This window comes from Myiozetetes cayanensis, unplaced genomic scaffold (assembly GCF_022539395.1).
Source record: "Myiozetetes cayanensis isolate MyiCay16 unplaced genomic scaffold, myiCay2020 scf2-11, whole genome shotgun sequence".
In the NCBI taxonomy this organism is placed as follows: Eukaryota; Metazoa; Chordata; class Aves; order Passeriformes; family Tyrannidae; genus Myiozetetes; species Myiozetetes cayanensis.
The window spans coordinates 90,936,436-90,950,259 of NW_026087411.1; the positions used below are offsets into that span (position 1 = coordinate 90,936,436).

The following is a 13,824-nucleotide window of genomic DNA, read 5'->3' on the forward strand; positions in this document are numbered from 1 at the left end:
AGATCCACCTGCTGCCCAAACAGTTCAGTAGATGCTCTGGGGTAAATTATTAACAAGATGAAACCTAAAAGAGGTTTTCAAAAATTAGTTTGAAGATAAGTAACACACAATGCATTAACACTGTGTTTATCATTTCAAAGTGTACATAAATGCTGAAAAAATACAATTTGCTATTCCTAGTGCTATCCTATTTTTAAAGAGCAAATATTTGGAAATAGTATTACCTGAAGTTTAAAAACACACTGAAGCTTTTTTGCCCCAGGCTTAATCTTACAATAAGCTAGAATGTATTTTCTTCATATGAGAATGTATAAAATTAATCTTACATTATAAACACTATAAACAACTTCCTTGAGGCATCTTCTGGACACAGAATTTCTGTAAAGATTAAAGTATAACAATTCTAGGATAATTATTTTTAAAAATATGTACATTCGTTCCAACGTCCTAAAATGAAGAAGAAACCCAAGTAAGCTGCACAAAAGTTGGCCGCTAGTCTTTGTCCAGTTAAGATTATGTCCAGTTCTGCTAGTCTTGCTGTATTTCAACATAATCAACAAAAGTTTTATTTGCTTTTGTGTAGGAAATTCCCAAACTTCTGCATAAATCCTCTCAGTTTATTTTCATTAGGCTGCAACGGATGGTAAGCAGTTGAGTTGTAGCTGGCCATGTGATTACTCCTGCCATAATTATTCCCTAAGGCCTTGCTTTTGATATCTGATAGATGTGAACTGCTGTTGGCTGCATTTCCTGCAGGTTGGCTAGCATTTTCCATCTTACAGAATGGCTCAAAGCGACTATAAACACGCCTTTCACTCAAACGAGATCTCAGCTCCTCTTGGGGTTTTGAACTTGCCAGCTGTGGTGTCACTGAACTTGCTCTTTGAAGAGCAGAAACAGGAGCACTTTCAGAAGTAGTATTTGTGGAGATTTCCTTCATATCTTGATACTGAATCTGTTCCGTGTTAAATCTTGGGGTAGATGCATCTCCTGCAATTTCGATGAACTTACTTTCCAGGGGGCACAAGAGAGGACACATTTTATTGCTTTCATCAGATGGAGGTTTTTGAGATTTTGGTGACTTTGGAGACTTTGGAGACTTTGTTGGGCTCCCAGTGACATCTTCTTTACTTCTGTTCAAGCTCCCTTGGGAATTTGCTGATGTGCTTCGTTTTCTCCTCGGGGAAGAATCTGTCTTATTTTCAGAAATCTTCGGTTTTTGATTCTCATCTTCGGAAACCAACGTGTCAGAACTACTACACATTCTGTAAAAGGCAGGACCTTTGTTTTTTGACAAGTTTTCCTTCTTGTCTGGTGTGAGATTAAGAAGTGACCGCAATTTCTGGGATCCTTTCTTTAGAAAACTTGGGGAACTCTTACTTTCTTTCTTTGATGTGCAATCCTTACTAGACTCCTCCTTGCTTGCTTCAGTGAGAACTGCCATAGAGATTGCCTTGCTAGCAATTGGGCCCTTTATCTCTCCTTTCAGGTTCTTCTCCTCCTGCGGCAAGTGATTGGTCACACTGTGCAAACTTTTAGCACTCTTCAGCATGTCTTCTGCAAGTTTTGGACCAAGTGGCTGCTTAAGTCTATGCCTAGTCAATGTGCTGTAAACATAATTGGATGCATGTTTGTTGGCACCAGGGTCCAATATGGACTTTGAATTAAACATGGGAAAACTTCTCCTTTTGAGCGCATTTTCATTCTCAAGGTTCTTCAGATTTTCTGAATGTTTGTCTGTACACAGTGTTGTGTACAAATAAAGTGATGAGTCACCAGCCGCATTTGAATTTACAGCAGGTTTTGTGTTGTCTGCAACATGAATTCTGTGGTTTTCTGGTGCATCTGATTTAAGAGGGGAGTTTGTGCTAAGGCCTTCTAAAATATTATCCGTTCCATTTTCTACGCTCAGAGCATGATTAGATGTCCCTTTAGGTGTTGCACTTCCCTCTGACCCAATTATAGTTGAATTTGAAGAACTTGCACAGCTGCTTACTTCCTGCTGTTCAGGTAAAGTTGGCTGAAACACCAATGACGATCGCAAGCGAGAATGAGAATATAGCGCATGAGCTTTCATATTTTCAGCTGTGTCATAGCTATCATATCTCTCACCCACAGCTGATCCATTAGACTCTACAGGATAATCTGTTTGATCATTCAAATATGACTTTATTCGCCAGTTACGTAGGAATGACTTTGTTGTGTGTTCCAGGGTTGGCATCCTTTGCTGCAGATGGCGGATATGATTATCTGTCCCGTTAAAAGACCTCCTCACAATTGAATTTCTTTCTGCAAGATTTACTTTTGGTCGTGAAAACTGATCAGCAAAACTTTGCTGGGGTATATTGTAGTTATTTGCATATCCTCCTCGTAACGAAGAAACAATACTAAGGCTATCGGAAGGCATTTTCCAAGTATTTGATGGATTGTTGGCTCTGTTAATAGCTCTGTTGAGCAACAGGTAAGGTGTCCTTTCTGGCTTTTCCCCAGCATAACTATGTCTCTTCCAGTGCTCATTTTTTTCACTAGGTTGATACTGCTGGATTGGATTTTGCACATTAAAACCTGGATGAAATGGTTGCTTATTATAGGCTTGATTTCTCAAGCCATATTTATCTATTTCGTTTACTGCATATCTTCCGCGAGTTTTCCAACAAACAGGATCTATCTTGTGAACCTTGTCTTGCCTACCAAAAAGGTTTCTTTGGCTAGAGACTGAAGCCAAAGAAGACACTGAGTGTTGGTACGTATCATTATCCCAGAGCGTCCTGTGACTGTTTACCCGCACTAGTTCTGGAGCAAATGAGCTAGGAACAGAAGAACGGGCATACAGTGTCCTGAACTCTTCATCGAAGGATTCAACGAGTTGTCCTGTGATAACCTGCACCATACTGAGGTTGGTTTTTTCAAATGACCACATAAAGCTGAAAGAAGAACAAACGACCATTAGATGCAGTTCTTTTGAGCTAAAGTGTTACACTAGTGCTTCTTGCTATGAAGTTTTTGCACAAACCTGGAGTATGTAAAAATACTTTCTAAATAAATAAATAAATAAAATTTGGGAATGATTCATATAATCTAGACTCAGAAGGTCTAATCTAATACCAATAAAACTCAGCTGGAAACTTTCCACTGCTTTCAGTGGGATCAGGAATGAGTCTATAACTAACCTTATAACCTGCCCTTATAAAAAGTATTCTAAGGAAGTATTCACAAATGTAGAACAGGGAAGTACAAATACCTAATGGAAAAAAATCACCTCTACAAAGACTAAGGCAGGATTAACTATACCCACTGTATTTAGTCTTCAGTCAGAGAGTGTTACTGTGTGGATATGTTGAGGAAAAAAAACAACAAGGTTTGAAACAATACATAGGACTGCTTCAGCAGTTTTGAATGTACTTCATTCTAAACATATTTTCAAAAAGTGGAAGCTCAGTATCATTAAAAAGTTTACATTTTCTACTATGCACATTGGATTGGATATGAACAATTGGATTGCATATGATATTTTTTTGCAATGATAACGCTTTGATGAAACAAATTTTCCTCTCTTTTAAAAGACTGAACACATGCTCAAAGCTAAGTAGAAGTAAGTACTTTACAGCCACAAAATGAGATAAAATAAATTAATATGTGCATTAAGGATATTGAAACAAAACTAATATCATGGTAAAGCATGCAATTTCTAGATTACAACAAAGAAAAAAACCTGTTTTGAAATCCTATTTTGATGAAAAAAAAGCTAAAATTAAATTAAATCAATGGACTTATTTTATTTGCACTTTTTATCTGAATATTAGAAAATAGGTTTGTTGTATTATGAAAATAGCTTGCTGATTTAATTTTTTTTGCTATTTTTGTATTTTTCAGGAAGTAATAGTGTGTTGAGATTAAATGAAATCATGCTGCATAAGTTTTTTCTATTGATTTTCATAATTAAGAATAATACATAATCTTTGAGAAAAAACCCTAAACTTTAAATTGACTTCAGAGTGACAGTTCAGAAAGACTCATCTTTCCTGTTATAAATCACTATATTATTTTACAAAGCAAGCTTAATTTCTACAGAAAGTGATGATTCCAGCCCCTGTGGTGCACGGGCTTAAAGCAGTGCTGTTTTTCAAAATGAAATGAGAAAAAACTATTGCATTCTCACAGATCTTAACACTGTGTGTAGACGTCAAGACTCTCCCTGTACTGTCTTACACTGATTAATTTATGAACTTGTCACTTAACCCACTACCATTTATACATGTCAGTCTGAATTTGGGGCTGTCCGAGTCTCGGAGGAAATAAAAAGTCAGATTTTCAAAAGCTTACCGTGGTGGAAATCTATGAAAGGCAGGGGCTGTGGATTTGGTACCCAGACACTATGCTGACAGAAACTAATTCAGTAGGCCAAAGGAGAAAAGTATAGCATAAAAAAAAGGAAAATATTTAATAATGTGTGAATTAAAACTGTCCCTGCCTTAGCTTAGTTTTTTTCCAGCTCTGCAAAGCTGTAAATTCTTCCGCTTTGCACACATACACTGGAAATAAAATGGAAAGCAGAACAGAGAAACTCAGTCAATCATAAAGAGAGACCTGGGAAATTCTGAATTTGACCACCATTGAGTGCCACACAGTCAGACTTTAATGTTAACTTTAGAAGATTATTATGTGGAGGAACTATCCAAGATAGCTTATAAAATAATTTTGGTGGCCTTTTCTGGAGTGAATGTTAAATGAGAACAATTCAGGCAATATAAGACAAATCAGGATTTTTCTCCCTTTTCACCAACTTTTTAGGTTTGGCAAAACCTACATCCCTTATTTCTTATTTGTGAAAAATGAAGAGAGGATCTTTGAGGCTAGTTAGCAATAAGTATCTTTGATAACCTGTTAAATTACAGAAAAGATAATCTAATTAACCCATGTGCTTCCCTGCAAGAATTTTTACAAATAGGAAAAAGACCAAATTTGCCATAGCAGTAATACCGAGATGACAGGTTTGCTATGGACACTTCAGTGACTGATCTTACCTGTAGGAACCATATATGACTTTCTTACAGTCAACAAGAATGAATTTTTGTTCCATTTTTCCATGGAATTTTGCTCCTGTTTTAGAATAATAATCTTGTCCTTTCACTGTCCGCACCCTCATGTTCTGAAAAAGACAATCAAAATACTTTACTTGGTCTACTACAGTCCATATTAGCATGTAGGGGGTTAAAATTCAGAGGAACAGTAGAAGAAAAGTTACATTATTGCATAGTAATAAACTCTGCAGGAAAGTAAACTCTGATCCAACTTGCTGCCTAGGGACTCAAAATGGCAAGTTACTGCTTTGTCTTCGAGACTGATGAGATTCCATAGGCCACAGAAAAGTAAATTCCACTTTTCCATGCCCACCACTTCTAGAAATGAGGTTCTGGTACAAGAAGTCTTCAACAAGGGAAAGAGGTTTTGTACTGTAAAAAAAATTCTTTCCATCATCTACTGCACATATATATAAGATTTCCAACTATCTCAGCTAAAGAGTATAATTACTATAACAAGTAACATTGGCCTAAAGACATTTTAGTTGAACACATCAAATCTTACTGAGATAAGGTCTGATTGGTATTGGACAGGATATCACTTGGGAAATTGGAATGCTGAGGGCACAAGCAAGGTTAATGACTTGAAAATTACCATATTATATTAAAAAAAAAAAAAGTTGTTTCTTCTCATGAATTGAAATATAGGCATACCTAAAAAAGGAGTAAAATTTACATTAATTTTTCTTTTTTTTAAATTGTAGTCACTGCTTTCTCTGTTCTCCTTTTTCCTTTCTATCTCTTCAGTATTTTTCCCCTTGCAGCTTTTCTATCCTGATTCCTCTATCCTGCAGTCTTTTCCTCCCTTGGTAGGTACCAGATGAGAACATGATATGTGGCAGAGATCATGCTCACCTTCCTCACATAACACTTCCTTTTCCTGCACAGTTCATCCAGCATTCTTCACCAGCTTCAAAACCTCTAATTATGTGCCAGGAATGCATACTTTAAATAATCATACAAAATACAGACCATATTTGAGGATATATTGTTACAATGCATTCCACTTAGGATCAGAAGCAGTAAATACACACATGCTGAATTACAAGCCCCATTTAGTATGTAATGCTGGGCTTCATATTCCTATTTGGTTTCATCTTTAGGCTTACTGCAGTGTGTCACTCACCACTGCATAATTGTGGGTAAAGCAGTAATTTATTTATGAATGGAGTTTTTTGAAGCCAAACAGAGGTTCTTCTCTCTCATCCAAAAGGAGGTTGTAGGACACTTGGGAATATTTAAAGCATCCAGTGGTTGCAGTTTCAGGATAGCTATCCGGTCTATCCAGTTAAATGACACCCAAATGATGAATGGGAAACAAGCTCTAACCTCTTTTTATGTACCACTGTACACTATCATCTCAGAGAGAGCCACATAACCCCCATTAGACATTTATTTTGATCAGGAAAAACTCTTTAATATAAATTAGTACAGCGAGTATAGTTGCCTTAAACATTTCATTTCAGCACTTTTTATTTGTAGACACTGTTTTTGTCAGTGTTCAATTACTCACCCTGTACTTGCTGTCAAAAATATTCACAAAGAAGAAAATGGATGTTTACCTAATATTTAGCTAACTGTTTTAAAGGAAAAACAGTCAATTTTCTCATATTGTTCCTTATTAGTAATATTATTCATTATCCTGGACCTCTCTTCTCTAAGATATAATAGGTCACAGAGTAACAGATTACCTCAAGGATCATCTGATCCAACCTTTCTTGGTAAAAGCACAGCTTGGACAAGATGGACCAACACCTGTCCAGCTGAATCTTAGAAGTGTCCAGCTGAGGAATCCACCACTACCCCGGGGAGATTATTTCAATGGCTGACCATTCTCATCGTGACAAAATTTCCTCTTGTGTTCAACTGGAATCTCTCCAGGAGTAACTTGTTCCCAATACCCCTCGTCTTTTCCATGTGACTCCTTGCAAAAAAGGAGTCTCCATCCTCTTTGTAGCTACCCTTTCCATACTGGAAAATGGTGATAAGGTCTCCCCTTCTCCTCTTAAGGCTGAAACAACTAAATTCTCTCAGCCTTTCCTCATATGGCAGCTTCCCAGTCTTTGGATCATCTTTGCGGCCCTTCCCTGGACCCTCTCCACCCTGTTCTCACCTCTTTTAAGTAGTGGGGACCAAAACTGAACACAGTATTCCAAGTGTGGCCTGACAGTTGTTGGGTGGAGTGGGATGCTGAATTCTTTATCTCTGCTGGTGATGCGCTCCTTGATGCAGCCCTGCATCCTGTTGGCTTTCTTTGCTGGAACAGAACACTGCTCACTCACATTAACCTTGTTGTCCATGGAATCCCTGGTCCCTTTCCACAGAGTCACTACCCAGCTGGGTCTACCCCAGCCTGTGCAGCACTCCTGGATTATGTTCTCCCAGGTGCAAGACCTCACCCTCGTCTTTGCTGAACTTCATAAGGTTCTTTTTAGCCCACTCTTAAAGCTAACCCAGATCCTCAGGGTGGATTTCCCTTCTGAAGCGTCCACTTATCCACTCAGTTTGGTACCACTAGCAAACTTTGTCAGTGTATACTAAATCCCATCTTCCAGATCACTTATGAGGATATTAAACAGCATTGGGCTCAGTATTGATCCCTGGGGGACTCCACTTGTGACAGACTGCCAGTTTAAAAAGGAAAAAAGGAGCTATTAACCACATACATATATATATATATACACATATATATATGCTGTACAAATGCTAAGTAGTTTTCAAGTTTGCTTCTGTTTGAATCTCATTCAATAACCACTCAAGCCTTGACTGGGGTCTGGCCCTTGCCACAGAATTTTGCTCACAGATACAACATCATGCTGTGCATGACTATTCAATAACTAAATGTGACTTAGGTGGGAAAGTATTGGAAAATTTTTATGATTTTGATAACACTGGTGTGAAAAAACAGGCTGCAAGCAGATCTCAAGAGCAGCTCCCACTATGCATTTAAACACACATATCTGGAAGCAGACTTCCCAAAAGGAAACTAAAATCAATTCATTAGTGGTTACACTTTCTCTTTCCTGCAATTCATCAAAAATACTGAGCAGAGTTATCAGGAGATAAACAGTTCCTGCCTAATTGCTTTCAATACCATCTTGCAGCAAAATGTTTTTTCAATATTGACAGAGGAGTAAACATAGGTTTCTGAAGAGCATAGAACCTCCACCACATGTCACTTCATATCAAATACAACACAAAGATCTGTGTCAGATCTTTGTCAGGAGCTGGGATGACTTCTTATTGTAGGCAATGCCACTGCCTACTACATTGGTTTTTCATTTCTAATCCAAAATACACTGAGCATTCTGATGGCTCTGGGGATTGCTGCCTTGCAGGGCAAATCTGTTCCACAGTTTGCTGCAGTACCTGTCAGTAGCAGAAAAAAAACCTAAAAAAATTTAGTTATTAGTTTCTGAAAAATCACCTGAAAAAAAGTCTGAATCTGTAACAACTCTGTAACAACTCTTCATCTTCAGTGCAAAGGAATTGCTGACCGAATAAGTCAGAGCAGTGACAAAGTTAATCAAAAGAATATTAGGTAGAGAAAAAAAAAAAAAAAGAAATGCAGTAATTACTAAGGATAAATATAGTACAGTCAGGAAACAAATGAAACCAGAGAAAAAATGAGAAAGTGTAGGAAAATAATTATTTATCTGAGTTGAGTTGCACTGGTGATGTTAAGATGAACAGCCCTTAAGTAAACAACCCACAAGAAAACATGCTGTAGGAAAGACTAAAAAAGCTATAGGAAAGTAAGCAACCCATAAGAAAACATGCCATAGGAAAGACTAAACGACTAAAAAGCTCCTAGTAAACCTCTGATTTCACATTCTCCTATATGGAATTCACAAAATAATTACAGAAAATGTAATCTATCCATTTCTTCAATTATATCTTTCAATAAAGAGCGAAACCTGTCCTGATATGAAGTCAGACTACAGATGAGAAAAACTGGCTGCGTAGACATTTAATGCAGATTTATGAACAAAATCCTCTTTTTTCCATATAGAAGACTACTAAATTGTAAATCTGAATTAAAAAATACAGTTTCGCTCATCATTGCATCTCATTTTTCACTGATTCAAAGGGAGAGAAGAAGAGGGAGAAAAGGTGTAGGGTCAGAAAAGCTTTACAAAAAGTCATCATGAGTGTATAGCCTAAGAAGCATCAGCCATACTCTGACAAGACTGAACCAAATCATGCTAGGGAATAATAAGGCTGATGCTGCTGGTGCTACATCTCAGGAAAACAAACAGATCCATATAACCCTGTCTTCTTCTTGCCTTCACTGAACAAAAGGGGAAGACTGAAAGCCAAAAGAACAAAAAGTTGAAGGTATTTATTTTTTTTTCTGAATCTTTTTTCACTGAACCTTGAGGTGGTGGGGAAAAGGGAAAGGGAGAAAACATCTCTGAGTACTGACTGTTCCTTATAGTCATCTCCAGTTTCTCTTTATCCTCTAGAAAGGTGCAGCAGTTACCACAGCAGTAAGCTGCTATTCTCAGAGCAACAGTCACTGGGAGTAGCACTTGGATGAGAAGACCATTAATTTGAACAGCTTTATTACAAGCTAAACTGGAAACGCAGCACACAATAGGATTACTGCTTAGCTTTTTGACATATATTTTTTATTTTCTGATAAAACTCAAAGCATTCTAAGTAAACCTTGCAGAGTGAAGATTTATTCCTCCTACTGTTACAAAACAGAAACATATAAAACACAATGTCACTGAAGAGGCCATGTTCAAACCTCTCGATTCCAGACTAATCCATATAAAATACAATCTAATGTATGTATATTAATTCTTTCAACCACAACATAAATACCTATAGGTCTACAAAACTGTATTAAAAAGACAACCTCAAATCCACTCAAAAGAAGTTAAACTTTTGAAAAAGCTGTAGATACAAATTCACGGAATTAATCTGAAAATTCATAGTGTGGCATTTTTGAGATAACACTTGAAATGCATGGTTGTAATTTCTTTTGTTTTGGAAGGACAAACCCCATTCCATATATACACACAGACCATACTTTGCAACCTCTACAGCATAGAGTAATCAGCAAAAGGTGGTATCTCAAGTTCCAGAGTATGTAAATATTGCCAAATACTGACTTCATAAGGCAATCATGACTAGTGTTTATAGACTGTCAGGGTTTTGGTTTTTCTTTCCAGAAGTTCCCACAGCTCTGTACATTAGGCCACCAGAGTGCAATCCCACACACTCATACACAAGAAACAAGCACTGTTTTTCTGAGTGGGAATACTTTTAAGGACTTAAGTCAACACTTCAGAGTAAGAATTGGTATAAAATACAGGTTTGCTCCCTACTAAAAAGTCCTCTTTATCCTCAAAAATATACCACAACTCTATCTGATTTTTGGACTGGGTTCTTAAAATAGGTGCTGCTAAGAAGAGCTTTTATAATATTTTTGCCTGGTATGAACATGGCTTAACTAGTTACAGAAGCAAGGGAATGTAAATGGATCTATACAGAAGTTCAGCCAAGGCAGTGCTCAGAGCTTTGCAAAGAGACTGACAACATAGAATCATAGAATCATAGAATAGATTGGGTTGGAAAAGACCTCCAAGATCATCAAGTCCAACCCCTGATCCAACTCTAATTACTATATCATGGCACTAAGGGCCATGTCCAATCTCTTTTTAAAAACCTCCAGGGATGGTGAATCCACCACCTCTCTGGGCAGGCCGTTCCAATGCCTGATCACCCTCTCTGTAAAGAATTTCTTCCTAACATCTAACCTAAACTTCCCCTGGCAGAGCTTGAGCCCATGTCCCCTTGTCCTGTTGTTGGTTGCCTGGGAGAAGAGACCAACTCCCACCTGGCTATAACTTCCCTTCAGGTTGGAACTTCTTCAGTACTACTCGCAGTAGAGTAAATCTAGAAGTATTTATGAAGCATTTACACCAGTTCCAACCTCTGTTAAATATTAGGGCAGTGCAGGACATCTAGTGAAAAATATAAATGTTAGTCACGTTGTTATCTCTCTTAGAGGGTAAAATTATGTATTTAATGTCTAAAAGTAATACTGTCTAAGACATAATTCGCAGATGTGGTAATACAGATTTTCAGGAAAACACTAATAAAATAGAGTCTTGGGCCTCTTAAAGTATTTTAATGCATAACCTGAAAAAAGATCATTAAATGAAGTATGCAATTTAATAATTTATATGTTTTATTACTTTATTTTCAGGCAACTTTAAGAGACAGAAAAAAGGGCTTAGTTTTTCAAACATGCAGTACTTCTAAATAAACAGTAATGGAAAATTATTTTATAAATAATATGAAAAAGATGCTTTCTAAAGTAAAAATATCAGTAGAGAAAGTTCTGCTGAGGGCTTACCTATTTATACCTGATTGTTAAATTGAAAAATCAGTATCTGATAATCACTTTTTCAAAATAGTCACTTTTCAGTTGGCTGTGGAGGAATAAAGTGAATGTTCATGTACAGGAAGAGAGGAAGCCTTACCCTGAGTCTCTGAACTTGACAGCCTTGTTTCTCTGTCATCTTCAGAAAGTGACTGAAGTTTGACTCATCAAGCAGAAGATACACTGCGATCCCTCTAGCAGATGCCTCCACGATTTCTCTAAAAATATCCACATCTGTAAACATATCCATAACAATGGCAATGACCTGAATAAAATGGAAAATACACAAATTATTGTACTGTATAAACACATATATAGAACTCTTCACTGAAGCTTGCACTGAGAAGCTAACACACTACTATTTTTTACACATTAAAAAGTTCTATTTTCCATATGGTACCACTTAACACGGAATGTTTTTCAAAACCACTGGATCTTTTTTTTTGAGAAGTCAAGTGATTGCTTGTGTGACATTTGTCATAAGTACTGAAGTCTGGCAAAACACTGTGTTGTGGATTGTCCTGGTTTTGGTTGGAACTGAGTTAATTTTGTTTTGGTACAGGTGGTACAGTGTTGCATTTTGGATTTAGTATGAGAATAATGTTAATAACAAACTGATGCTTTGGTTGTTGTTAAGTAGTGCTTACCCATGTGAAGGACTTCTCAGTTTCCCGTGCTCTGCCAGTGAGCAGGTGCACAAGAAGCCAGGAGGGCACACAGTCAGGACAGCTGACCTGACCTGGACAAAGGGATATTCCATGCCACAGAGTGTCATGGTCAGCATATAAATGGGAGGGGAGTTGGTTGTGAGGGGATGATCGCTGCTCAGGGACTGGTTGGGCACTGGTCAGTGAGTGGTGAGTAGTTGTAATGTGCATCACTGGTTTTCTTGGGTTTTATTTCTCTCTCTCTCTCCTTTAAATTACAATTATTGTTATAATTATCAATAGTATCCTCATATTATTATTATATTTTACTTTGGTTCAGTCATTAAACTGTTCTTATCTCCACACACAAGGTTTTACTTCTTTCCAGTTCTCTCCTCCATCCCACTGAGGGAGTGACTGAGCAAGTGGGTGTGAAGACCTTAGCTGCTGGTTGGGGTTAAATCATGATGTGGGTGTGTGTAGCAATTGGTTATATGAGGAAAAGGAAACAGAGTGGAAGAAAAAGGAATGGAAAAACAGCAATACAAGTACAGTGGAAAAAACCTAAACCATCAAAATGTAACTGCAGTGTGGATAAAAAAAAAAATCAGATAAAGTTTTTGTGTTAAGGGGTTCTTAATCTTTCATAATTTTCCCTAAAGCTAATGGCTCAAGAGCCTGAAGTATCCAGTAAGCAGACACTGAAGAGGTGGACAAGTTGAGGACTTCAGGGTTGGAACTGATTCAGCACTCTTACTGGGAGGAAACTTCTTCAGCTGGTCAAGAGCTTGGTTCAAGAAGATCAGAGTGCTGAACGCCAGCTACTGCTGCCCTTCAATCCACAGGGATAAAGTATGTCTGACTAGGAAAAGCAGTGTCCCTCTAATGGTATTTTGGAGATACATGTGCAAATATTGTACTGTTGACATATGATTAGCAATTCAGAAAGAACTAGTGTTGAAACGTTAAAGGAAATAACAGAGGAAGAACAGGTGTCTGGTAGCTTTTAAACATAGCATTTTTATCTGCTAGAGTCTTCATGCAAAGTTCCAGTGAGATGTCTTAGGTGCAAATTCAAACCAGGTATCAAAGCAGGTTTTACCATTTTCATTAACCTTTAAGCCACCTGTACCTCAACTTTAATGCTGTAATCACTCATTTTATTCTGGAACCGAAACATTTACCTCATTCACAAAATTTGGTAAATGCTGTTGCACACACCCTGGTAAAAGTTATGTTGTATGAATCACCTTTTTGAATCCTATCTAGATTCAAAACTGAACAGAATTCAAAACAGAAATTAAAGTTTCACTTATGCCAAACATGTATTTAAAACACTAGAAATATTGAGATCTGAATTACATTTTAAAAAAGGAAAATAACGATGTCATTAGAAAAGGTACAAAGACAGCTCCTGAAGCAGTAAAAAGGAAAGAACTTGGCCCTATCCTAACATGTCACCTGGCAATAAACAGACTCTTTACAAACTCATCAGTCACAGAGGAAATGAATAGCATGAAACAATTCAATTTTTTCAAAAATCTTACGTAATATGTCCATGTTCTACCTCATTTGCTTTACCAACATTTTGAAAATAAAACCTAAATGTGTTTTTTAACAGTACAGAATATATTTCTTTACCTAAACACTTGAAAGCACAAAAGTTTATCTTAACTCTAAGGAGCCCATCACTTTCAGA

At 37.2% G+C, this 13,824-nt stretch overlaps 1 protein-coding gene across 1 annotated transcript in view; it reads right to left on the minus strand.

Annotated features, from left to right (window-relative positions):
- Window positions 1–438: 438 nt before the first annotated feature.
- Window positions 439–13,824, minus strand: part of FAM83B (family with sequence similarity 83 member B) — a 42,141-nt gene continuing 28,755 nt past the window's right edge. The window contains exons 2-4 of the mRNA XM_050316129.1: window positions 11,579–11,743; window positions 5,025–5,149; window positions 439–2,924 (exon numbers count right to left, since the gene is read on the minus strand). Coding sequence (XP_050172086.1) covers window positions 566–2,924; window positions 5,025–5,149; window positions 11,579–11,743 — 2,649 coding nt within the window. The 3' untranslated portion in view covers window positions 439–565. The remainder of the gene's footprint in view (window positions 2,925–5,024; window positions 5,150–11,578; window positions 11,744–13,824) is intronic.